The following is a 27,322-nucleotide window of genomic DNA, read 5'->3' as shown; positions in this document are numbered from 1 at the left end:
AAAAGAAGAATGAACTAAAGACAATGTATTAAGACCAGATGATTGGAAAAATCACTGAGTGAGCCAGAGAGACAGACATACAGACACACTGAGAGAGACCCTGAGAGACACTGAGACCAGGAGGCTCAGGAGGAGAATTACAGAGGCGGCCTAAAGAATTCACTCTTAGAAATTTTAAGTTGTAGCCCAAAGGAACATCTAAATGGTTCTGTTACCTTCTGTTAAGCTGCTGTTGATTCGTAGCAGGGCAAAATGGTTGCTGGTCAGTAGAGATGGTCTGTATTTTTCCCTTCAACTAAATATCCATCCTTCTTCCCCCAGGATGCTTCTGTTCTCATAGGAGGCGTGGAAAGCAATAAGATCGTTTTTTTACAGTGCTCCTTTGCTTTTACTCTGTGGCCCTGCCCTCGATCTTTCTGGAGTTTTATCCTCTAAACTGTTCTCTCTCAGGGTGACGCTTTTAAAGATTATAGAATGAGATTAGCCCTCCCTAATTTTAGCAACACTGGTGTGCTCTTTAGTTTGATTACATGTTGTCTGTTGGTTTGTGGCTTCATCTGTCTGCTCCACGGTCTTTGTCCACAAGTCCGTTAGTTCTGTCAAAATGACCTGTCCTCACTGCTCTTCCCGGTCTATCCTCAAGACACAGCGTGGCTGTGATCCCTTCCTTGGCCACCTTCCCTGACCCTATGGGCGGGGCCACTGCCCTTCTTTGCTCCCCAGGTTTCACATTTTCTCTTTCTACTCTCTTTGCCCTGCTGTATCGCAACCATCTCCCGACATAGCTGTCACATACTTTCCTACATTTATACCTCTATCACTGGGCTTGGCACTTACAAGAATTTAGGAAAGATTTGTCAGATGCAAACAGTCTGAACTACATTCATGCCAGGGCATCGTGATGGAGAGAGTACACAGATGGTTGGAAATCTTAGAGCTAGAGATTAATATTTAGGAATTGCTCACTTGGAATGGCTGTTTGAAGCTTGAGAAGTAGACTGTGGAAAGGGTGCCGAGAGAAGAGAGCAGAGTCCGCAATCTCCTGTCCTGCCCATGTCTCGCGTGCCTTAGGTCAGAAGTCTGGATATATGGCTAGTGTAGTACAGGCCTGGTCCCGTCTTTTGGCCACTGCTTACAACAGAAATGATTTTCAGTAAAGTGAAAGCCACAGTGTGCGGGTGTTAACAGCTCCCCTTCCCCTTCCCACATTCAGCCCTTGAAGGGGCCCCAGGTCCTATGCATCTGAGGAGCTAGAAGTCGGCAGGGAGTGCTTCTCCTGCATGAAGTCTCAGAAACGTGAGATCAGAGAGAAACGTTCCCCACAGCCAGGCCAAGGAGGCCCCAGTGTACCAGTCCATGCACTGCTGGGCTCGCGAATGAAAACTTCCATGCCCTCCATGTGAGGATTTGCCGTTGTCCAAGAAACACTGACACGTCTCGGTGCCGAAGGCCAAACCCAGCTTTAGCAATGAAAAGGTGTGATCCCCTTGGAGGGGGATTTAATAACTTGAGGTACAGCGCTCAGGCTGAACATTGAGAATGAGCAGAGCTAAATCAAAGAGACAGAAGAAAGCATCCACCAGAAAAAAAGTAGTAACTCAAAGAGTTATTGTTCCTGATTCGAAACTTTGATCAGATGAAACAAACACAAAGGATAACAGCCCCTATTGAGAACTGAATTAGTTTTTTTGGAAGGATATCTTGTCAGACACAAAGATACTGGTATCATGAAATTGGTAACATGTTTGAGAGACCAGTGTAGGAAGGGAGGAAAGGAACGGATGGAGAAGACGTAAAAAATAAAAGGAGAAAACCTAAGCTGAAGGAGATTTTAGGTTTCAGATTAAAGGACTCACAGTAGTCTGGAAAAAGACATAATTTAATGGCTCAACTGCAGCAATAAAGATAAAAATCTTGCCAACTTCTAGACAGGAAGATGGGTCAGTTTTGAGGGGAATCAGGATGGCGTTGAAATGCTCACGCACCAACAGCTAGGACAGTTGGTCGGGACTGTTGACCAGAAGGATCTGGAATCTTCTAAACGCAGCCATATCAGCCTGGGTTCTTACTCACGGGGCCGCAGGAGCTGATCTGGGTTAATGTAGGAAGAAAAACCAGTTTTAATGGATATTGAGTTGCTTTGGAATTGTCCGAGGGCTGGAGAGTGAGACGTTGGAGATAGAGCAGGCCGGAACAGTGCCGAAACTCTCACAAAGCATCGGCTGAGGCTGGAGGCTGCCGCTCTGTGCGTGGGCCAAGACAGTGCAGGCCGCACCCGACCTACCGGCCGGAATCCTAGTCTTGAAGCAGCCGCCGAAGCTGCCGGCGACCAGGTAAGCATCCTGGTCCTTGCTTTGTAGCACTGGTTCCGGAGTCAAGTTCCACCTGGGGCAGGTGGAACTTCTGGCAGGGTCAAGGGGGCATCTAAGCTTGTAAAGGGGGGCTGCAAAAGCAAACAGCTGATATTTTCAGCTAATTCAGTGGGAGGAGGACCTGCCTTCGAAAGAGAAATAAAGTAGGGAAGAAAGGTAGGAAAGCTAGATCGTCAGAAGGAATGCCAGTTACAAATTCTCCTGCCAAGATATCCCTTAATGAATCAGAATAAAAAAGGATATTTTTAGACCTGAAGGATTTATTATACTCTACGTGAGCAACTATTCAAATGACCAATTAGATACTGGTAATTGGATCAGCAGAAACCTTAAGCCAGAGGAAGATCAAGCATATAAGACACTGTGACGAGCAGTGAATTGTGCAGCCTGAGACATTGGGGATATAAATTGAGGAGGCCAACGCAGCCGAAAATTCATAATGTAACTGTAAAGCGGGATTCTTGGGGGGAAAAAAAAAAGATCATACTTTCAGGGAAAATCTAGACAAGGGCACAGAACTGAAAATTCTAGAGTAGCTCAGCAAAACCCACAATTGCAGTGGGGGCATTCAAGGCCTTCATAGATCAAATCACTCTAAAATTAATCTCACCTTTGTTGGTGAGGAAGTAAGGGGGCCATGGTGGTTTACTTGTGATGAAGGTTTGGTTAGGACTATTAAGAATGGCCAGTAACCACAAACAGAAAAGAAATGCATAGTATTCCCCAAATAAGGGGGATTGAGGATGGTAATGCCTGGTAAGCCGGTCAGAAAGGAATAAAGTGAAGCAGTATCAGATCAGCAAAAGTGATGGGGGGAGAAGAGAACGAAAGAAGAGTTAATGAACAGGAAGCAAACAAAATAAGAAACAAGAAAGCCAAAGAAAAGCCCCACGATAAATATTCTTAAGCTAAATTCACCAATTAAAGAACAAATAGGAGACATATATCAGTGCCTCACAGAGAAGAAAGTAAGAACAGGAACACTGAACATGAAAAAGAGGGATATTACATACCGATAAAAACCAAATATATGTGACCATCTTTAATCTTTAAGCAACAAAATATATAGAACAAAAACTGGAAATAAAAGATGCATTGTTTTTTCTTTAAAAAATCCATACTGTACCAGAAGATGTTAATTATGTGGTTTTTCTAATTTGACAGCCCAGGGAAGCTAGACTGCTAACTTGGATGCCCACGGGGACCACGTGCGCAGCACGAATATGTGAATTATTGGGTGTAAGACAGCAGAGATGATGGGAATCGCACAGTGAACTAGAGAATGCATGCCTTGCCTAAAGGCATTGAGATTCATACATTTTAAAGGACTTTGCCAGCCAAATAAAACATATCTGTAGCTTGCAGGCTGCCTGTTTTCACCCTCTGAAACAAACAAATAAAAGAAGCAAAAACATAGAAGTTATAAATAAAAGATTCAACACATTTATGGAACAGGGAATATACATTCTTTAGGTCTAGGATTGTTTGCAGGACTTGGTCATGTACTTTGTCACAGAATTCCTATTTTAAATGCAATAATCTGTCATAATCCAACAAAATAAATGATAAAAAGATAATTATTTTTTAAAAAACTACTTTGGAATTCAGAGACATGGTGTTTAAATAATTTCGGCACCAAGAGAAGGTCAAAACAAATTATGAATAATCTAGAAATACACAAAGGGAGTGAGGTTTTGTAACCACAAAATGTATGATCACGGATGCTTTTATTACCATAAGAGAAAAAGGACTGAAAACGTCTGTGTGAAATAGTCAACCTGTGAAACTAGGAGAAAAGCAAAAGAAAAAAGAGAGAAATAATCATGTTAAAAGCTGAAAGGCATGAGGTAGAAGACATAAAACTGTAAAGAAGAGAAGTCAAACCAAACACTAGTTTTTTGAAAAGACAAATAATGGACGTGATCTCTGATTAAAGAAAAGAGGAAAAATATTAAAAATAAGTGAGGATCTATTGTTACAGATATGAAGGAAATGAGGAATTCCGTGTATAACAATATATACAAAAACTGTGCATTTCCCTCAAAATATAAATTCACAAAATTAGTCCTGGAAAAAGTATAAAACTTGAAGTATTATTATTATTTTACATTGCTTTGGTATTAATGCAGTAAGGCAAAAACATCTTTGGCTTAAATATTGAAAAGAAAAGTTAGACCCACGAATAAGGGAATTTGTAAGTGACTGTAAGTCACTTGTAAGTAACTTGTAAGTAACATTTTAAAAAATGTTTACATATAAGATAAATATAGAAAAAATAATAGCTTTTTCCTGTACTAGAAATAACTAGTTAATGGTAGAAATTGAAAAAAAAAATTCCAGTTCAGAGGTAACGTAAAATATCTAGGAATAATTTTAACTAGAATATTATAGGACATAAGGTAAAAGGTGTTAAATCTCCTTGAGGTTCTTAAAATAAGACTTAAAATAATGGAGAAGCTATACTCCATTCCAGAAGGGGCAGACTTAATATTATAAAATTATTAATGTATCTCAAATTAATATGCCTGGATATGATACTAATTTCTCCCAGAATTATTTCTTAGGGGGAAAAAAGGAAGCTCCTTACATTCAGGACTCACAGAGTGTCATTTTTAACCAAGTGACATGTTCTTAATTACTTGATTCTGAATAACAAAGTAAGATTCGGGGGAATCAGCCTAAAATAACCTCAGTTTTCATTTTAGAGCCTTACAGAGGCCGTCTGACAGAGCTGGTTTAGAAAAAGGGAGGCATATTTAAAACAAATTTGCTGTGTATTCTGTGGAGTATAATCTCACAGTTGCAAGTGTTCCGTATCGTTAAATCAAGGCTTTGAAAGATATTATATGACAGAGTAAGCGCTTCTGTTGTAGGTCACCAATATACACTCACAGGAATTTTTTTTTTTAAAGAAATTGACATAATACCATGTAAATATGTATTTGAGACTTGGTACGAAATTTTCAGTGATCTCATGATTGCAGTCTTGGATTAAAAAAAACGCCAAATCTCAAAACAGATTACTTAGATGGCTCTCTGGTAACCTGGGAGAGAAGGCTTTAAAGTGGCCTTCGTAATAACAAGGGCAGCACTGAGACCACGCATGGGATGAACGTGGATAAAAATGTTCTTGAGCTTTGCGCAGTGGCAGTATCGTAGCCAATGAGGTTTATCCGAGGCGCGATTATTGCTAATTGAAAAATGTTCTTGAGGTATGAGCACGGGATCCATATTTCTAAATGCGTATGTTTTATAAAATGTGGTTTAAATATGTACATATAAACTGAAGTTTAATAAATTATATGTTCTATAAGGCAGTAAGGTATTATAAGTAATTATAGTAACATTTAAGAAATACCCAATTTATTAAATTTTTTAAAATGTTTTACATATAATGGGTTATACACATTACATGTTAAATAGATATGAATAATATGTAAATTGAAGTAGGGATTTGACTCTCTGTAGCAATAAAAGCTTACTCAAGTTGGTCAAGAAGTTCGTATTCTATTAACGAAAACCCGAGTTCGTTTTCCAGGTAAAGGTCTGGGTACGTGGCCTAGACCACGTACCCAGACCTTTACCTGAGAAACCTGGGGCTCGAAGGTGCTGAGCCTTGATTCTTCCTGACATCTGGCTCCACCAGGTAAGATCCTGACCTCAGGGTCCCACGTGTGACATGTGCATATCAGGCAGCAGAGTGGAGGAAAGGAGTGAGCACTGACTGGTAAGGAGAGCTTCCAGAAGCTACTGTATCCAGTGGGCCAGAACTTGGTCACCCAGCCGCCCCCAGCTGCAGAAGAGGCTGGAGAATGTCTTTATTCTGAAACCACGTGCCCCTTGCAAAAGTCCTATTATTGAGAAAGGAAAAGAGAAGCAATACTGAGGTATATGCAGCCTCTGCTTGCACATAGGTAAAAATCTGGGGGAAATGTTGCAGAAAATCCTGAATCTATGAGGTACGCCTGTAAACTGTCGGGTATGGTGGTGGCATAGGTCCGTTGACAATGGTATGATAATTCAATGCGAGGAGGAGTATGCTGTATATTCTAGTGCTAAAGTAGAAGTCACAAAGGCAAGTTTACAGCTCTCAAAAAAAAAAAAAAGTTTACAGCTCTCTGTCATATATGCGTGTATTACAATCCCAGACTAAAGACTGATAAGCCCCTCTGTGTCGACACAGAAGAACACATTCTTTCCATATCTCTTCCTGTGAGCATCTCAGGAAAGTGGGGGATCTTGATTACATCAGTTTTAGAAAGAGCGTTATCATTTCTACTTGCAGAGGGACGAGTTTGTTGACTGAGAGTATGAACTTTGGAGACCACGTTTCGTGGGTTTGAATCCCAGCTCAAGACTCGTAACCTTGGGAAGGGTATCTACACCCACCTTTGCCTCGGTTTCCTGCGACCTAATATACCCATAAAGTCAGCACCTGCTACAAAGGCCTTAAATGGGCTCATACGTGTAAGGTATCCACTGCAGAGTAGGTTGTACGTAGGGGAGGGCCATTTTTCTTTCTTTCAATTACAGATATTTATGACATAAGTCAAGGAAAAGGGAAGGTTCACTTTAGGCTTTGGGTGGTAAAACGCCAAACATATTTTTATCGCTTTTAGAGCTTGATTTTGAAGAACATGGTGAAGCAGTTTATTTATTTATTTGGAGGGGGCAGATCAGGGGTGGGAGGTGGGCAGACTGGGAGAGAGAAAGAATCTTAGGCAGGCTCCACACTCAATGCAGGGCTCGATCTCGTGACCCTAAGATCATGACTTGAGCCAGAATCAAGAGTTGGACGCCTAACCCACTGAGCCACGTGCCTTTACTTCTTCTCCCTGTTCCGAAGAAGTGGCACCAGCTTGGCCCATAAAGTGTCCAAACACTGAGCATCTCGTATTTACCAGCATGAACTTTACCCTGTCTTCAGTGTCTCTTTGGAACCGGCAAATCGTCAGCGGAATTACCTTTGGCTTCCCTGTCTTGACATTTTAACGAGAAGAACGCTAGGATGAGAAACAGGCATACAGTTAACGGGTTTATGAGAGAAAACTGTGTCATCAGCCTAGGGGGGCGTGATGAATTGAATTGTAGTTTCCAGAGATGGAAACTGCCTCCCATCCCGTGCGCTCTTCCACACGGTGACTTTGCCACCGACTCTGTCAAGAATGTGAGCCTTCAATCCGGGCAGGCCTAGGATTGCTTCAGCCACTGGAAAAGGACAGAAGTGACCCCATGTGACCGCCAAGCCTGGCTTGTAAGAGGCCCTGCAGTGACCCCCCCACCCTTGTGTGCAGACATAGCCCTGGAGCCCTGAGCCATCTGTACTGGGCTCAGCCACCCCAAGACCACCCTACTGGAATACTCTCCCCCACACACACTCCGGTGGTCCACTTCCACTCCCATATGATGGCCCTGGTTGTCCCTTCCGCCATGTGACTGAGCCAGCTGGCCTGTCCGGCCCAGCCAGTCTTGAAGTGACTGAGCCCCCAGCCAGCACGGGGACGGCAATCACCAGGCAGCATCGACCTAAGTTATAACTGCCTGGCCAAGCCTTTTCCAAAATCCTGAACTGCAAAATAAAATGGTTCTTTCTAGTCATGAAGTTATGGGGAAACTTTGTCCTGAAACAATGGTAACTTGCTAAACAGTATATGTAATTTTCAGTTGTCGTCTAATATCCCACGCGGGGGTGGTGCAGCATTTTTCCTCTTCCCTGGGTGTGGTGGCGTGCGGATGTGAGGCCTGGAACCGTCCAGACCTCCCCCTGGCATGAGGCAAGGCAGCTCACTGATGAAGGCAGCCTGTTGAGGAACGCAGGGGCAGGGGAGGGAGAGCCATGAGCCACGAGAACATTCTTCATTGCTGGACCCCAAGCCAGACTTGCCCCCAGCATTCCAGTTACATGAGCCAAAAACGTTTCCTATGATTGTTACAAGCTTGAGTTGGGGGTTCTCTTGTGACCAGGAGATTCCTTGCTCGTGGTGACCACATCTGCAGCATTTTTGAGATTCTGGGTAACGTTTCAGAGGGACATTGCTAAATCAGAGACTCCCGGGGCAGTCCACCCGATGAGTGACCCCCGGCTCCCCTGAGGCTTGGCAGGAAGGACTAGGAATGCTCTGCTTACAGAGTAGAAAACCGAGGAGAAACAAAGCTGCCGTCACATATTCAGATGTCATGTGGAAGAAGCAGTCGTTTTGTTCTTCGTGGTTCCAGATTGTCCCAGAACTGGCACCAACATGTGCCATATTCACGAAGATCGAATTCAGCCACATATAAAGAAGGATTGTCCAAATCTTTCCGCTTCCCATGGTGGAAGGCCTGTCTAATGCCGGCTTCTCTTTCCCTGAAAATCTTCGTCGGTGACTGGCACATGAGACTGGGAAATAGCAGCCGAGATCAGACGTTGTCACTACTACTTGGTATGAAAGATTAGGTTACATGATTCCTCTGTTTCTAACAGTTCTGAAATAACACATTTTGTGCTTCATTAGGTATGGGAAGACATACTTATTGTGAGACCCATGGGCAAGTTGTGAAGCCTCTAGACTCTGTTTCCTTATGCATAAAATGAAGATAACAATACTTTGCCAAGTGATTTTTGGGAGCCTCAAATTAATGTGTATGAAGATGCTTTGAAAACCAAAGCACTACACACGTTAAGTGGTAGTATCATTTCCCGCCTTGTGAACTCCCAGTGTGACGAATGTGGTCAATTCCTTAATGTTCTATGTTTTTGACCTATGCATGGTTTAAGAAAAAGTACAGGAAAAAGTGATGGTAATCCAGATAAACCTATTTTGGCATGCCCTGTCCACCTAATTCTCTGATTTCTGTCATTGCAAATTCAGGTGAATTTGGTATCTTTTAATGGTGGCATTTGGAAGTTTCTCGCTGATTGCAATGACATGGGGCTACCACTCAGCCAAGTTGTAATTTTAGGGAGTCAGAGCTAAACTGTGATCCAGAGCGGGTCATTCTTGGTTACATCGAGACTCATAGGAGCGCCTGGGCAGCTCTTTCGGTCAAGCGTCCAACTCTTGAGCTCAGCTCAGGTCTTGATCTCAGGGTCATGAGTTCCAGCCCCGCCTTGGTCTCCGCATACCTCCCTCCTCCCCAGAAATGCTCACAACTTGGGAAGTGGATCTTTTCTCATCTCTACGGAGAGGAAGGCTGCACATGGAGAGGCAGATCTTCTAATTCACACAAGTCCCACCACTCTCAGCTCCTCCTCCTCCTCTGTGTTTGCTGCCTAGGGACCCCGGGGGGCATCTCCTGTGCAACGGTGTTGTGAAGATTTCCTTTGGCGCACACAGTGGGCCAGGAGCTAACCTAGCACACAGAGTGAATTGTGAGACCAGCCGTTGCCCCGGCCACTTCAGTGTCAGCGGACAGGAGACGTCCCCACCTGCTCTGTGCTTTTCAAATGGCATGTTGGGAGCTGCCCTTCCAGAACCGTTTTGCATTTTGGCTTCTCCTGGAGATGCCAGCACCCGGCCATGTGGGCCGCCCACAAGGAGCCGTTCAGCCCGTGCTGTCATCTCTCCTCGTTAACACTGCCACTTTGTCTCTTGCCTTATCTTGCCTTGAGCTCAGCACAGAGTGGCCACTGTATCCTCCCCGGGCCAGAGCCCCCACACAGTGTTAGGGGGCTTTTGTTCAGAGACCCTCTCCCGTCTGGAGCACTGTTCATGGTGGCCGTGGAACAGTGTGGCTCTGTGGGAAAGAGAAGAACACAAATTTACAAGTGTTTTAAACTCTCACCCAAGCCACCGAGCAAGTGGAGTGCGAGTAAAATTAATTTGGCATTCTGAGAAAAAAAGAAAAAAAAGGGGGGGGATGTAAAATGAAGACAAAAAACTTTTAGGGTGTTTCAAAAACCATCTCTAAATGGCGACCCTGCCCTTTGCTTTTCTCGAAGGCAGCAAAATAAGCAAGTAATATGGTTCATTAGCCTCTGTAGGATTCTTCTGTGCGTTTTCCCCGCTGTTTGGTTTGCAGAGGAGTGTCTGTGAGGTTTAATATGAAATATATGAATCTCTAGAAGATACTCCACTGAAACTCCCCGCAGGGTTGGTCTAGCTCAGAAAAAATGACGTTGCAGTCACCAGTGAGGTGGGGCCGGCGATTTGATACCAAAGCTTAGTTCCTTCTGGCTGTGTGGCCTTAGACTTTTTGCCGTTATCTCCCTTGTTCTAAGTCCAAAGGAACAGTGCTGCCCGTAAAACCAACGGACTGCTGATTACCTACTTCCGCACCGTATTTGCAAACATTCCCATTTCTTTTTCTCCATGCTTACCATCCAAGGTAGTGCATGCACAGGTTAGAAAATGGAATGGTACAGGGCCTCTTCTCGTGAAAAGCAAAACTGCTGTTGCCCTACACCTTCCCACTTCTCAAAGTTAACCGTTTATACTTGTGTACGCTGCATTTTTTTTTTTTAAATAGACTTTTAGAGCAGGTTTGGGCACAGCAAAATTGGGCGAGCACAGAATGCCCATACAACCCCCGCCCTCCCAACACAAGTGTGGACAGCCTCCCTCGCCATCAGTGTCCCTCACCGCAGTGGTACAATTGTTAGAGCTGATGCACTTATGTTGACACATCACAGTTACCCAGAGTCCGTGGTTTACATTCTGTGGGTCTGGGCAAATGTATCCAGTATGATAATACCATACAGAATAGACTCATGGCCCTAAGAGTCCTCTGTGCACCCCTATTCGTTCTCCCTTCCCCCGACCCCATGGCAACCACTGATCTTTCTGCTGTCTTCATAATTTTGCCTTTTCCAGAGTATCAGATAGTTGAAATCATACAGTACGGAGCCTTTTCAGATTGGCTGCTTTTTCTTAGTCTGTGTTTAAGGATCCTCCCTCTTTTTGTAGCTTCGTAGCACATTTCTTTTTTGCACTGAATAATACTCCATTGCCTGGATGTATCACGGTTCCTCCATTCACCTCCTGAAGGACATCTTGGTGGCTTCCACGTTTTGGCGGATTATGAATAGCACTGCTGTGAACAGCTGTGTGCTGGTTTGTGCGTAGACGTGATTTTTCAACCCATTTGGCTAAATACCAGGGTATGCGATTGCTGAATCATGGCAAAGAGTATGTTCAGTTTTGTAAGGAACTGCCAAACCGTCTTCCCCAGTGGCCATACCATTCTGCATTCCCACCAGCAATGAAGGAGCATTCCTATTGCTCCACTTCCTTCTCGGCAGCAGGAGGGGTTGTTGGCGTTTTGGATTTTAGCCATTCTCATCGGTGTGTTGTGGTCTCTCATCGTTGTTTTAAATTGTTCTTCCCTAATGACAGGTGGTGTGGGATGTCTTTTCATATGCTTATTTGCCATCTGTTTGTCTTCTTTGGTGAGGTGTCTGTTCAGGTATTCTGCCCATTTAAAAAAAATTATTTATTTGATAGACAGAGACTACAAGTTGTCAGAGAGGCAGGCAGGGAAAGAGGAGGAAGCAGGCTCCTTGCTGAGTAGAGAGCCTGATGTGGGGCTCGATCCCAGGACCCTGGGATCATGACCTGAGCCAAAGGCAGAGGCTTAAGCCACTGAGCCACCCAGGAGCCCCTCTTTTACCCATTTTTAATTTGAGTTGTTTGTTTTTTTATTCTTGAGTTCTTTGTCTGTTTTGGATAAGAGCCCTTTATCAGATATATATTTTGCAAGTATTTTCTCTCAGCCTGTGATTTGTCTTCTCATTCTCCTAACATAGCTAGTTTTTGGCTTTTCATTTTTTTTTTTTAAGATCTTATTTGTTTGAGAGAGTATGAGAGCATGAGAGGGGGAAGGGCAGAGGGAGAAGCAGACACCCTGCTGAGCAGGGAGCCGGATGTGGGGCTCGATCCTGGAACTCCAGGATCATGACCTGAGCCAAAGGCAGTCACCAACTGAGCCACTGAGGTGCCCCTAGTTTTTCAGATATAGACATTTTGTTGACTCCTCCTCTAACAGATGAGGATTTAACTCATAACTTCACGTCCTCGCAGTCTTAATGTGACTTCTTTAAGTTCCTTTCTTGCCTACATCCTTTATTTCAGTAACATTTTCCATGTTTATTTCTTGCTTTGTCGGTTGTATATAGTATCTTTGAAACTCTCCATTTGCAGGATGAGGTTGGATATTATTGTCACTACAATTTCTACCAGCTTTTTCCACCTGTGGTCTACCTCCCCATGTCTTTCATTTGTACTTTCACTTTTTCTTAAAGCTTTTTAATTTTTTTTTTTAAAGTAATCTCTACATCCAGTGTGGGGCTCGAACTCACAACCCTAAGAGCAAGTGTCACATGCTGTACCAACTGAACCCACCAGGTGCCCTCTACTTTAACTCTTTTGCTAGCTGGGATAATGTTCCAATGTTCTATAAAATCATCTTGCAGATTGTGTATAGATCAATTGAAATAGTACTGATGTAATTGTGACTATATATATATATTCCCTGCAGAGGAAAGTCATCTGTTAAAATTTTGTGACCTTATGCAACTTCTTGTTTTTATGAAGTTTCTGGTTTTCTCACTGTTTTTTATTATATCCTCATTCTTTTTCATATTCTTCATCAGTTAGATGTTCTTTCCAAGAAACTTCCCTCAGTTGCACTTTATCCTCTTGACCCAGCTTGGATTTATTCTCCCGACTTGGTCCGTGGGTACCATCTTGAGACTCGCCTTGACTGGTCTGCTCTCTTAGAACCTCTGCTCTCCCTGGATAATTCACCTTCTCTCTCTGTCTCTCTGGTTTACTCCTTTGTTTTCAAATGACTTACTTAGAAAAAGGGTGTTACCGTTTCTGAGTTTAGTTTCTGAGTTCCCTCAGAACTTTGAAGGCATTTGCTTTTTGCCTCCAAGAGTTCAGTATTGCTACAATATGGCCAGTCTCAAGCTCACACCCCTTCCCCAGACTTGTAGGTGTTCTTATTGTTCTGAAAATTTATAGACAGCGTATTTTACCATCATGTGGGTCTTTTTCATTCACTTCGTGTGACACAAGTTCTGGAGACTCAATATTCTTCATCCTTGGGGAATTCTTTCACATCAGTCCTTTGGGAATTTCCTCCACTCTATTTCCATGGGTCTATATTTCTGATTTCTGGGTCTCTCTCTCTCTCTTTTTTTTTTTAGATTTTATTTATTTATTTATTTATAGAGCATGTGTGCACACATAGGGAGGGACAGAGACAGAATTTCAAGCAGACTCTGAGCTGAGCTCAGTGGACTCGGGGCTCAATCTCACAATCCTGATGAGATCATGACCTGAGCCAAAATCAAGAGTCAGATGCTAAAAAAAAAAAAAAAAAAAAAGTGTCAGATGCTTAGCTGACTGAGCCTCCCATGCACTCCTATTTTTGGATCTTCTGTTACTTGACTGTGTGATCTTTTGGATTGGCCCTGAGTGTTTAATCTTTTCTATTTCCATCTTGTTACCATTTTTTTCCACATATTGGGAGAGTTCCTTGATTTTGCATTCCATCCTTTCTATTGAATTTTTTAATTAAAAAAAGAACGTATTTAAAATTTTTGAGAGCTTTTTCTTGTGCCGTCTTCTTTCTTCCAAGCATTCTGGCCTTGTTTTAATGGGTGTAGATCCCCTTGAAACTCCAGCTCTGTCAGTGAGGCCATCCTTGAGCTCCCTCTATAAATGAGCCTTCTTCCTTTATCAGCCCCCTCCTTGCCAGTGCTCTCTGCACTCCAGGTCTTTCACACATTCTGTTCACTCTTTCTTAATCTACCCTTATGCCTTTTATCCAAACTAGAGGTACTTTTGTTATAATTCACTTATGCTGATCGAATAGGTAGTTTGATATTCAGATCTGTTGCTCAGATGAGTGGTTCATATAAGAACCCAATTAGGGAGTCATCAGTATATAGGTGGTATTTTAATATCATGAGATGGAGGGCGCCTGGGTGGCTCAGTGTGTTGAGCCGCTGCCTTCGGCTCAGGTCATGATCTCAGGGTCCTGGGATCGAGTCCTGCGTCAGGCTCTCTGCTCAGCAGGGAGCCTGCTTCCTCCTCTCTCTCTCTCTCTGCCTGCTTGTGATCTCTCTCTGTCAAATAAATAAATAAAATTTAAAAAAAATTTTTTTTTAAAAAGATCATGAGATGGAGTAGTATCACCAGGAAAATAATTTGTAATAAAAGAAGAAAAAAGGCTCAGGACATAAGTCGGAAGCTTCTGGCAAATAGAAGCAGAGAGAGGAGGAGGAGCCAGCAAAGGAGGAGACAGAGGACTGCTCCTGGATTAAGAGAGAAACCTGGAGAGTGGGACATCAGAGGTGTGCTTCAGAAAGGAGGGAGTTGTGCCAGCTCTGCTGAGAGGACTGATGATGTCTGTTGTGTTGGCCCACGTGGAGGTCGCCGATGGCCTCAGCAGATAGGGTTTTGGTTGAGTAATGGCAGTGGGTAGAGGAGCGAATGACAGGGGAAGAACGGAAGACAACCAGTAAACAAGATTAGATATTAGCTGGAGGACGATGTGGACTCCAGATTTCTTTTTTTAAAAGCTTTTATTTTTAAGCAATTTCTACACTCAACGTGGGGCTTGAACTCATAACCACAAGATCAAGAGTCACATGCTCTACTGACTAAGCCAGTCAGGTGCCCCAGATTTTTTTTTTTTTTTTATAATTGAGGAGAGTTAAGTATGTTTAAATGCCCATCAGAAGGATCCAGTGGAAAGGAAATGCTATTTCAATAAGCCATAGATCTACTGGGGACATTTAATGGGTTAAATAGATATGTTGGGGGGGCCCTAAAATGAAAAGGTTGGATATGTTGATTTGGACACTATTATGCCTGATCCTGAAAGCCCAGGGAAGAAGTTTGACATTGATGATCCGGCGGGTGAGGTGGGGGTAGGGGGGAATTGCTTACAGATTCTGGAACAGAATAGCAAGCAAGATGTTTAAGTCATATTAGTCCATTAGATCTTCAAGCTGGGAGAGACTGGAATGGAGGACCTGTGAGCACAGTTCAGACATTTAGATGAAGCATTCTTAAGGACTTCGACTGGATCCATACCAAAAGGAAAAACAAAACAAAAATATGGAAACATTTCCAGAAACAGCAGGTTTTAGGGTTTTAGGTTTTGGGTGGTTACCAAAAAAGAAAGGGGGGAGGACATTTAAATATATTTTTCTTTTAAAGATTTTTTATTTTTTAATTTCAGAGAGAGTGATCAAGAGAGCATAATCAGGGAGAGGGGCAAAGGGAGAGGAAGAAAGCTCCCTGTTGAGCAGGGAGCCCCATCCCGGACTGGTTCCCAGGACCCTGAGATCATGACCTTAGCCAAAGGTGGTGCTTAACTGACTGAGCCACCCAGGTGCCCTTCATTTGGCATTTTAGAATGTAACATATAAGGGGCACCTGGGTGGCTCAGTCATTAAGTATCTGCCTTCAACTCAGGTCATGATCCCAGCATCCTGGGATCGAGCCCCACATTGGGCTCCCTGCTCTATGGAGAGCCTGCTTCTCCCTCTCCCACTCCCCCTGCTTGTGTTCCCTTTCTTGCTGTCTCTGTCAAATAAATAAATAAAATCTTTTTAAAAAATCACATTAGTCTTCCCAATTATGAGGTAGAGCTTGCTTTCATTTTAAATTCATGTAGTTTGACAGCCAGCCTCAGTAGGAATAAGTGACGGTCTGGTGTGAGGATGGGGAAAAGACCCAAGAAGTAAGAGTGCCAGCCAAGCGGTCCCTGTTCCATCAGCCCCAGGCTTCCGGCCACCTCTCTGCCCCCCTTGCCACGGTGTATGTGTCAGGAGCTGTGCCCCTTTTCAGGCTTCTAGGACGTAATGCTTTAGCAATGAGGCTTTTTAAAATTATTATTTTATTTATTTGAGAGAGAGAGTGGGAGAGAAAGAGTGGAGGAGGGTCAGAGGGAGAAGCAAACTCCTGCTGAGCTGGGAGCCTCATGCGGCACTCGAATCTGGATCTCCGGGATCATGACCTGAGTGGAAAGCAATTGCCCAACTGAGCCCCCCAGGCGCCCTAGCAGTGAGATGTTTTTACTCACAGTACTTGAGGTGGACAGAGTTGTAGATCCTCTGACTGACTGCATTCTAAGCAATAAGACTCGCCCGCTCTGTCCAGGACGAGGACGCCTGGACACCTGCGCTGCATGGGGTGGTGAGCCACCACGCACCAACCTTAATCTGGTCCCACAGTGAATTTTCGCCACCCTCTACACTTAACCTATGGTAATTACGGTTTTGGAAATGATGTGTACAAAGCTGGGAAGAACCTTTAAAAAAAAAAAAGCAACTTAGGAGAACAGTCACACTAGTGACTTCCTTCGGTGCTGATGAGGTGTCAGAAGGGATTACAGAAAAAGAACAGTTGTAGTAACAAATACGACTGGATTGTGTATTTCATAACACACAGCTGGATGTCTTTCACAAATGTATTTTGACATTAAAAAATTCCTCGTGGTTTAGGTAAGGTGCAAGTAGTAACACCTATGTGGAGAATGAACTAAGATTTGGCAGCAGAGGGTGGAGTCCCCTGGGGCTGGAAATGATGATAGAGCTGATCTGTTGTTCAGTTTGATGCCTGCCCGGCCGACGAATGGTCGAAAAGGAGCCTTAGTTTCAGTGTCTGTGTACGGAAGGGCCAGTGGCTCTGTGATGACCAGTTTGGATCCCCCCGGCTGCCTGTTCTGACAACAGTTTGGCCAAAACTGGACTCCCATCTTCCGTTTTCCTTAGGGGCCCTTGGCATCATCAGGATTACCTAATCCAGTGTTACTAAAACATTTTATTGCTGAGTGATTGCAATCTTCATTTTACAAGAATAATTAAATAAATCTTTTGTTCCCCGAGTGTTTTCTCCATTAAGTAGGATGCAAGTCAGACAGCCAAAAGTACTAAGGGTGTATCATAGTAGTCTTAGCTCTCCAGTAACTTAGTTTGAAAAGTTACTGTAAAAACCATAGTTTTTCTGTATACTAGTATGATAGCTTACCTTCTTTTTTATTTTTAAAGATTTTATTTAATGGGGTGCCTGGGTGGCTCAGTCAGTAAGCGTCTGCCTTCAGCTCAGGTCATGATCCCGGGGTCCTGGGATCAAGCTGCATAGGTCTCCCTGCTCATTGGGGAGCCTGTTTCTTCCTCTCCCATCCCTCTGCTTGTGCTCTCTCTCTGTTAAATAAATAAGTAAAATCTTCTTTTAAAAGGAGAGAGCATTTAAAAGAGAGCAGGAGCAGGGGGAGGGGCAGAGGGAAAAGCAGACTCCCTGCTGAGTGCAGAGCCTGAGAACCTGCAGGGCTGGGTCACAGGACCCTGAGATTATGACCCGAGCCAGAATCAAGTCCTCTGCCCACCCAACTGAGCCACCCAGGTGCCCCCAGCTTAGCCTTTATTTCAGAGTTTTCAAGGGCACTTGACTGTTAGACGCAGCAGTGAATGGCATTGGCCTTCACATCATCACCTCCCGTTTCAGGATGCTCAGATCCACAGGTGCTCCTTAGTCGCGTCCTGACCACAGGCTTAGGGCTCCTGTGCCATGCTGGGCTCTGCTCCATGCTTGTAGACTGTGGCTGCTGCCAGTCTGTGCGGGCATACCCCCGCCACTTCCTCCTTTTTGGAGCCCTGGGAATTGGTGACTCCTTCTAGGGTCCTTTGTTACTGGAGGTCTTCAACCCAATGTGTAGAGTTAGGTAAGTCACAGCAGTCAGCCTCCATTCATCAGGGGTCTTCCAATTTGTAAAAATAGGTCCAAAATGTTCATTTACACCCTAACCTCTGAGGTGGGTTTCATTTCTGAGGCATATAAGAGATTGATGTCTGGGTTTTCACCCCCAGAATTTATTTTAATATTGTAATGTAGTTTGGACCAATATAGAAAACAGTTTTGTACCTTACATTTCCCAGTAAAGATCTGTATCACTTCCGCACTATGTAAATCCCTTTAACATTGAAAACTGTACCACAGAGGCATGCAAGGTGGCCCCGCTCCGTGTACTCTTGTTTCTCTGGATACAAATAAGCACACCTTTGCCACCAGTAATTAAAGCAGCGTGTCACTGGGTTAGATTAGTCTTAACGTGGTATTATTTGTGTGTTGTGATTTCTCAGTCCAGTTCATGCTCATTCACAAGATGTTGGTGAATTAAAAAAAAAATTTTAAAAATTCAAGATGAACTTGCATTTTTTCGGGAAGCTATTCAGTTGCCAAGGTTACGGTTCAAACGCATTAAGCTGCAAGTTACAGAAAACCCAATTAACGGTGCCATGAATGAAGGGTATTTATTGGTTTGTGTCGTTGGAACAGCCGGCTCTAGGCTAAGCTCCAAGGTTGACAGATTGGGTAACTCCACAGTGCTACTAAGAATTCGGTTTCCTTCTTTGTGTACTCTGCGTTCTCTTCCCCTTGTGGTGACAAGAGGTGACAGCCATTCCCAGACTTTATATGACTCAACCCTCTCCTGCTGTTTCACCCAGAAACCCTGCCTTGAACCAGCAACTGTGCTGGGATGTAGTTATGAGAAGGAGCTCAGGCATGGAGTCCAGCTTCCCCCAAAGTATAGGGCTGTGGGAGGAGGCACAGAAACACAGCCAGACCCAAATACTTATCCAGAGCCGGGGTGTGGGGGGCATGAGTAAAGGGCAGCAGCTACCCTCTTCAATATCCCACGAGACTTAAAGTCACTTGGGTTTCATGTATAAAAGTATTTGCCTTGCTTCATTGGTTTCTACTCCTTCTGTCCTTAGGGGCCGTGCCAACAACCAAACGGACAGGCATTCCAGCTCCTCGAGAACTTTCAGCAACTGTCTCGAGAGAGAGAACTGTGCCACGCGGTCCCTCCAACCCCAGGAAGCCGGTGTCCAGTCCAACTTCTTCCAGCACGCCCACCCCTACTAAGCACCTGAGGACCACTTCCACGAGACCCAAGCAAGAGCCTGAAGGCGGGGAGAAAGCTGTGCTCGAGTCCCAGGTTCGGGAACTTCTCGCTGAAGCCAAAGCGAAAGACAGTGAAATTAACAGGCTTCGAAGCGAACTGAAGAAATGCAAGGAAAAAAGGACTCCAGGCACCGAAGGAGCTGAGGCTTCAGATGCCAGCCCAGACAGAACCTCCTCCTTGCTGGGTGACTCAGAACCCCTGATACGCACTCTAGAGGAGAAAAACAAGAGTTTCCAGAAAGAACTTGCAGAGCTCGAGGAGGAGAACCGGACCTTGAGGGAGAAACTGACTTACCTGGAGCATTCCCCAAATTCAGAGGGGGGCGCGAGTCACACCGGGGACAGCAGCTGCCCGACGTCCCTAACTCAGGAGTCAAGCTTCGGCAGCCCGACGGGGCATCAGTTGTCCAGGGACATCGAGGAGTTCGCGAACAGCAGACATGGAAATGCATTACGGACATCGGGCTCTTCGAGCAGCGACGTTACCAAAGCTTCTCTGTCCCCCGATGCCTCCGATTTTGAGCACATTGCAGCAGACACCCCCTCCCAGCCCCTGTCCTCCACCAACAACCCCTTTAAGGGCTCCAGGTGTTCGACCAGCGGCAGTTCCCCTAACAACGCGAGCGAGCTGTCCCTGGCCTCCCTCACGGAAAAGATCCAGAAGATTGAGGAGAAGCATCACAGCACGGCTGAAGAGCTCCAGGCCACTTTGCAGGAACTGTCCGACCAGCAGCAGATGGTACAGGAGCTGACCGCCGAAAACGAGAAGCTCGTGGATGAGAAGGCGCTCTTAGAAACGTCCTTCCATCAGCACCGGGAGAGAGCTGAGCAGCTGAGTCAGGAAAACGAGAAACTCCTGAACCTCTTGCAGGAGCGGGTGAAGAACGAGGAGCCCGCGGCGCAGGAGGGAAAGATCCTCGAGCTGGAGCAGAAGTGTGCGGAAATCCTGGACCAGGGCCGCTTTGAAAGAGAAAAGCTGCTCAACATCCAGAAGCAGCTGACCTGCAGCTTGCGGAAGGTCGAGGAGGAAAACCAAGGTGCTTTAGACATGATTAAACACCTGAAGGAAGAAAACGAAAAACTGAATGGGTGTCTGGAACTGGAGCGGCGGAATAACGGCGCAATGGCTCAGAGTCTGGAGGAGTGCAGAGCCACGCTCGAAGGGCTGCGGATGGAACACGGGTTGCTGAAGGCTCATTTGGAGAACGAGAAGCAGAAGGCTACGGAGACCAGCCCTGTGGGGTACACAGCCGAGGGTCGTGAGGTTCAAGAGATGTTGAGGGTTGCTCGCGCCGAGAAGGAGCAGCTGGAGCTGTCTTGCACCGAGCTCAAGCAAGAGTTAGTGAAGGCCCACAGTGAAGTCAAACATGTTTCGAGCCTGCTGGCCAAGGTAAGGCGGGGTGTACCTCTGTCTCCGTGTTGGCTCACCCTTCTTAGTCCTTCCCCTCCTTGAACTTCAGATTCACAGTTCGCAGAGAATCCGCTGCCCAGCCTGAAGGTCTGTTCCGCACAGATCGGGGGCACAAAAATGAAACACTCCAATTTCTGACTGTGGCCAGTTCCAAGTGTAGCAGGGATAGAGTAAACCAAATGAGTGAGTATGACGCAGGGAAAAAGAGTATCACAGGATAGCTCAGAGTCCAGTGCCATGAAGGAGCGCCTAGAATAATTGGGGACAAAGGAAGGTAGTGCAGGAGGGCTTCTTGGAAGAGGCAGCAAATAAGCTGAGTCATACTGGCTCAGAATAAGAGAGAGTTAACCCAGGCCTATCAGTTAGCATGCTTTGGGCTGCTGGTAATAGAGAATTAAACTCTTCCTTAATTTTCCTGCCAAGTAATAATATAACACTAATTTGGTGGGGCTTGTGGTGTTTTTCCCCTCCCAGATTTATGTATGTGTGTGTCCTACAAGTTAAAAAAAAAGTTTTAGGGGTACCTGGGTGACTCAGTAGGTTGGGAGTTTTGTTTCAGCTCAGGTCATGGTCTCAGGGTCATGGGACCAAGCCCCACATAAAGCTCCCTGTTCAGCAGAGAGTCTGCTGGGGATCCTCTCTCCTTTTTCTTCCATCCCTCACCCCCTACACCCCCAGCCCTGCTCTCTCGCATGTGAGCGCATGCATACACGCTCACACATACTCTCTTTCTCTCTCTCAAATATAAATAAGTGAATCTTCAAAAAAATTTTAGGCTTATCTTGTCCGTACTCTTTTTTTTAATTCAATATTTTCTGAGCATATTCTCATTATTCTTTTTTTTTTTTAAAGATTTTATTTATTTATTTGACAGAGAAATCACAAGTAGTCGGAGAGGCAGGCAGAGAGAGAGAGGGAAGCAGGCTCCCTGCTGAGCAGAGATCCCGATGCGGGACTCGATCCCAGGACCCTGAGATCATGACCTGAGCCGAAGGCAGCGGCTTAACCCACTGAGCCACCCAGGCGCCCTCTCATTATTCTTTGAAACATGATTTTTCGACCAGACAGTAGTCTCTTCTATAAACATTTCATATGTAATTTACTGGTCACCTGTTTGTTGAACATTTATATTCTTTTCTAATCTTTTGATATTGTAAAGACTTTTTAAAATATCTGATTATTTCCCTAGGAAAAATTCCTAAACACTGGCTTACAGTGTCAGCATATGGCCATTTTAAAGACACTCAATACATTCAGCCAGTTTGCCCCCCAGAAATACCATTCTGATCTGTTCCTACCAGCAGGTCCGTGAGAGTGCTCATTTCCCTAAACCCCTTCCACGGCTTGGTATCAAGTCACTGGGTCATTCACATCTGAGTTCATTGCCTCTTTTCTCCTCGCCGCCCTTGCTGGGAAAGATCTTCCCCAATCCACAGTGAAATTAAATGATCACGATTTCAGTTTTTTAAATAATCCTTTAAAAAAATGCAAAATAAAATAAAAATAATCCTTTGACCAGTCTGGAACTTGGTTACATGATGAAGATTGCCAGTAACTCTAATATTCTGCTGGCTCACAGTGGTGCCAGGAAGGTACAGACAGGTGGCTTCCTGTTTCCTGTTCCATCTAGGCTCAGGGGCTGTGATGTTCGGGCTCCCCGGGTGAGAGAGGTTGAAGCCACTTCCCACCTTAGCACAGGGTTGTCACTGTTTTAAGAGACAAGTTGTGCCATGTGCTCACAGGGGATTTTTCTCTACGGCTTCATCTGCCTTCAGATTAGTCTGTTGCAATTTGATCCTGGCATTGGGCCATGTGGTGATCTGAGTGGTAGGTGGTGTTAGGAGTTGATTTGTTTTAATCATTGTTGGTGTTCTAAATTTACAGAATCTTATTGGAAGTATGGAAGCAGTCCCATTAGAAGGTACTAGCCAGCTGCCTAATTGAAGTTTAAATTGGTAATTGTAGCTTAACACTAAGTTTTGGGGTCTGTGGAATCGGTTTCCCACCATCACTGTTGCAAAAAGCTCTATCTCCTGGGTGACCTTCTTAAAGTACCCCCTCCGTCCTTCATCGGTATCTTTGTATTTTGATTGACATTACGTTAAATGTACATGTCACCAAGAAATATCATCTAGTATCTCAAGACAGTAGCTTCACTTTTTGTGATCATGAAATTATATATTCATCACAGAAGGTTTTGAAACCACAGAAACACATGAAGAAGAAAATTAATGTTACCTTTAACGGCACCAATTGGAGAAAAATGCTGCTAGCATTTTGCTATATGTCTTTTCAGATGTTTTCCCAGTGAATGCACGTTTGGCAAGCATACAGACTTGTATCAACATAATTAAAATATTAATAATCTTCTTATTCAGAAGGATAGAGCATGTCACTCCACATTCCTTGAATACAAAGACTGGGCTAGATTAGTTTATCAATTCTACTGTTAATCTGTTTGATTAATTTGTTTCTACTTTGATCTTTTTTCATCCTTTCATTCATTATTCATCCTTAGTATTTTGAGTAAAATTCTCTGTTTAAGTCTGTCATTTCTTGGTTGATAATGAAAGCATTTAAAGGTACGAATTGCCTTTTATTGTAGCTTTAGCTACATGAAGACAACACAATTTACAATTTTCTGGGACAAACTAAGTCTTATTTGAAGAAAAAGAAAAAAGGTTTGTATTCTCTGTGGAGTACCAGGAACAGCATATATGTTTTAAATCAAGCTGTTGATTTTATTATCATATATTATGTATTTTTTATTACTTGCTGACGTTTGTCAGTAGGATGATAGAGGCTCTAACTGGTATTCTGAGGTAAGAGTGTGTGAGGCACCATGTCACACAGAGTGTCTTTTACATATTTTGAGATCCTAGGTCTGTAATTTTGTGCCATCTTTTTTTCTTAAGATTTTATTTATTTATTTGACAGGGAGTGATAGAGAGCACAAGTAGACCAAGCAGTAGGCAGAGGCAGAAGGAGAAGCACACTCCCTGCCGAACAGGGAGCCTGATGTGGGGCTCAATCCCAGGATCCTGGTACCATGACCTGAGCCTGAGGCAGATACTTAATGACTGAGCCAACCAGGCGCCCCCCACCTTTTTAAAAGATTTTATTTCTTTATCTAAGAGTGAGAGCATGAGCCAGGGAGATACAGAAGGAGAAGGAGAAGCAGGCTCCCCTCTGAACAGAGAGCCTGATGCGGGACTCGATCCCAAGACCCTGAGATCATGACCCAAGCTGAAGGCAGACGCTTAACTGATTGAGTTACCCAGGGGCCCCTAATTTTGTGCTGTCTTATGTGTGCAGATCTGATCAGGAGAGTTGGAACCTGTGTTAATCTTCCTATCCTTTTCTTTTACCTTCAGAAAGATAAAAACCCAGACTTCCTAGGCTGACTGGAAGCTTGCTTACTGTAGAAGCCCCACAGCAGAATATTGACAAATGCACCAGCAGCCATGAATTCAAGCTTATAAGGTATAAGGTATAAGGGACTCATGCCCCAGAGAAGCAGGAGCACGTTCAGCACAAAACCATCATGAAGGACAGGAAGGTTGTGGATTGGCAGGTGGAAAGCTTGGGTCATCCTGACTTAGCTAATGGTTCAGTCTGTGACCTTGGGCAGGCCCCTGTCTGCTGTACCATGCTGAACAGAGAGATCTTGGTCTTGTTTAAAGGGAGCACCCTCAACATTCTATCAAGGATGCCTGTTGTAGGCATTTTGTTGTGTACCTTTTATTGAGTGATACAAGTATTTTGCTTGCTTTTTTTTTTAAAAGGTTGGAGATTGAATTTTTCTACATCTACTGTAGATCTGAGACCTCAGCTATGATCTTAGAGTAGTTTTTATGTGATCATGATGCTTTTCTGCTTGAACTTGTTCATGAGATAAATTACAGTAACAGATTTTCTAAGGTAGTCTAGTGTTAAATCATCTTTGCATTCCCGGGGTAAATTCTAATCCTTCGGTTCTCAGTGGCCTCACCAGACATTTTCACATAGAGCTCTCATGTTTAACTGCCGTAAGCCGATGTCAGGGTAAGTGTCCCACTCATCACCAAGCAGTTTTCTTGGTGATGAACAGCTTCTACCTGAACTCTGCATTCATCCGCTTTAATTCTCAGCAGAAGGTGAATATTATGAGAAAATGAGATTACCTGTTTCTAGAGAGGAAAAGCAATATCAAACCATTCTATGATCTGATAGTGGTAGTAAGTCCATGTAAGTTTCCAGTTTGGCTAAGTTACGTAATTGATTCAGATGCTGTGAGAAGAGCCTCTGAAAAGCCTTAAAAGATTTTTTTTTAAAGATTTATTTATTTATTTACTTGATAGAGATCACAAGTAGGCAGAGAGGCAGGCAGAGAGAGAGGGGGAAGCAGGCTCCCCGCTGAGCAGGGAGCCCAATGCAGGGCTCTATCCCAGGATCCCGAGATCATGACCTGAGCTGAAGGCAGAGGCTTAAACCCACAGAACCACCCAAGCGTCCCGATTAAAATGTACTTTTTGGGGGGTGGGGTGTACAGGGTGGATCTGTTCCTCACACGGTAAATGGAAAATTGGTAGGACATCTACAATCATTGTGATGATTTCAAAGGTTTTTTATTATTCTCCTTTCTTTGTCTTCTGCTCTTATCTCCATTCTTTTCAGCTTCTCTGATACCCAACAGGAACATTCTGCTGGCTGCTTACTGTGTGATTATAAACCATGCCTCTGTATGACTTTGAGGAGGGGTTTCCTTTCCACAGAGTCTGGGTGGCTCAGCATCCTATAAGCCACGCACATGGCTGCCCCGGCCCGAGGCAAGCAGAGTGTCATAGCATGGGATTCCTACACTTGATCTTAGCCAAAAGGCTGAGAAGTGATACAGCTTGGGGTCCCTGGTTTTCTGGACAATAATGCAGTCCAGGTGTCTGTTTTTCTGACGTTGAGATTTTCAGTTGTTCAGGATCTTGATTTCAAGTTAGAATATTTTTATAAGGCTTGAAACCCAGAAGTTCTAAAAGAAAATACTGACCCCACCCCCACCCCACCCTGCCCCCAAGGTCAAAAGCTTATAGGTGGTGTCCTTAGAGATTTAGTTCTTTTTTTTTTTTTTTAAGGTTTTACTTATTTGACACAGATACAGAGTACAAGTAGGCAGAGCAGCAGGCAGAGGGAGAGGGAGAAGCAGGTTCCCCGCTGAGCAGGGAGCCTGATGCGGGGCTGGATCCTAGGACCCCGACATCATGACCTGAGCCAAAAGCAGCTGCTTAACTGACTGAGCCACCCAAGCGCACCGAGATTTAGTTCTTACTATAGAAACTCAGGTGTCTCTCCAGAGGAAAAACGAGATTATGAAGTAACACTTGGTGTGAACGGTCGGGGAAAACTAGGGGTACAGTAATCCCTGTGTGACCAGTATTGGTCACCAGCCCTAACTCATTAGGGGGGGCCATTGGCCACAAGTGGCAAAACCAGAATTTGAGAGAAAGATGTGGCAAGGATATGCCCTCAGCTCTGTGTGGTCATTGTCCCCACGGCAGATCAGCTGGTATCACCGTATCATCATCTTGGAGGATGTCAGAAGTATTGGAAAATCTGTAGAGGTGGAGATCAGGAGAATGTACGGACCTCTTCCCCTTCGTGTGTCACACACTGGGTACTCTTGGGAGAGTTGGTTAAGGTTGAACTATTCAGGCTAAAGACATGGACATTGCGGTGGTCCTCAGCTCAGTTTCCCCATTCTCTCTATTGCCTTTGGCTGACAATAGTTATCAGTTCTCTGGGCAGACCAGAGTCCGGTGACTTCGTGCTGGGAAGAAGGCAGTAAGAAACTTGTGTGGGGACGCCTGGGTGACGCCTGGGTGACTCCGTGGGTTAAGTGTCTGACTCTTGGTTTCGGCTCAGGTCATGATCTAAGGCTCTAAGTGGGGGCATGGAACCTGCTTAAGATTCTCTCCCTCGCCCTCTGCCCCTCCCCTCCCACCCGTGATCGATCGATCTCTCTCTCTGTCTCTCAAAAAAAAAAAAAAAAAAAAAAAGATGGGGCACCTGGGTGGCTCAGTGGGTTAAAGCCTCTACCTTCGGCTCAGGTCATGATCCCAGGGTCCTGGGATCAAGCCTCGCATTGGGCTCTCTGCTCCGAGGAGAGCCTGCTTCCTCCTCTCTCTCTCTCTGTCTGCCTCTCTGCCTGCTTGTGATCTCTCTCTGTCAAATAAATAAAATCTTGAAAAAAAAAGAAAAGGAAAAGAATTTGTGTGACAGAGCCTGCTTTCCAGCTCTCCCGAGGAAGTCGAGAGGAGACACTTATCCAGACAGCTTGGGGAAAGGCCTGCAAGTTCTGCAGGGGAAGCCTTCAAAGTGAGCTGTTGCTCAGGGACTGGGCCTCAGGCCCCAGTCTGGTAGCGCAGAGCTTGAAGCCTGCTGTGCACCAGGAGCTGGAGCTTGGGAAGTGTCCTCTGTAGAGCCAGAATGCCCTTTCATCCTTTAGTAGGTCAGACAGGACAGTCATGTGGCCCAGGACACAGAGCAGTCACATGTTGTGATGACTGGCGGCTCCCTCTGCTCCCCAACCTCCCCCCGCTCTACTACCACTAGGTCTCTGTTCTTGCAACCTTTTGCAGGGGGGTGGGAGCTGAACCTGAGGG

The 27,322-nt window shown here is 44.7% G+C and overlaps 1 protein-coding gene and 1 pseudogene across 5 annotated transcripts in view; both read left to right on the top strand.

Moving 5' to 3' along the window:
• The window catches only part of SPECC1 (sperm antigen with calponin homology and coiled-coil domains 1), a 281,456-nt gene that overhangs the window by 151,749 nt on the left and 102,385 nt on the right, over positions 1-27,322 (top strand). For all 5 annotated transcript variants that reach the window (XM_044249204.1, XM_044249203.1, XM_044249205.1 and 2 more), the window contains one exon: positions 19,087-20,666. In XM_044249204.1, coding sequence (XP_044105139.1) covers positions 19,087-20,666 — 1,580 coding nt within the window. The remainder of the gene's footprint in view (positions 1-19,086; positions 20,667-27,322) is intronic.
• LOC122907965 lies at positions 5,506-5,664 on the top strand (annotated as a pseudogene).

Source organism: Neovison vison, chromosome 5, assembly GCF_020171115.1.
Source record: "Neovison vison isolate M4711 chromosome 5, ASM_NN_V1, whole genome shotgun sequence".
Lineage (NCBI taxonomy): Eukaryota > Metazoa > Chordata > Mammalia > Carnivora > Mustelidae > Neogale > Neogale vison.
The sequence above is the reverse complement of the archived record's forward strand: the minus strand, read 5'-3'. Positions and strand labels throughout refer to the sequence as shown.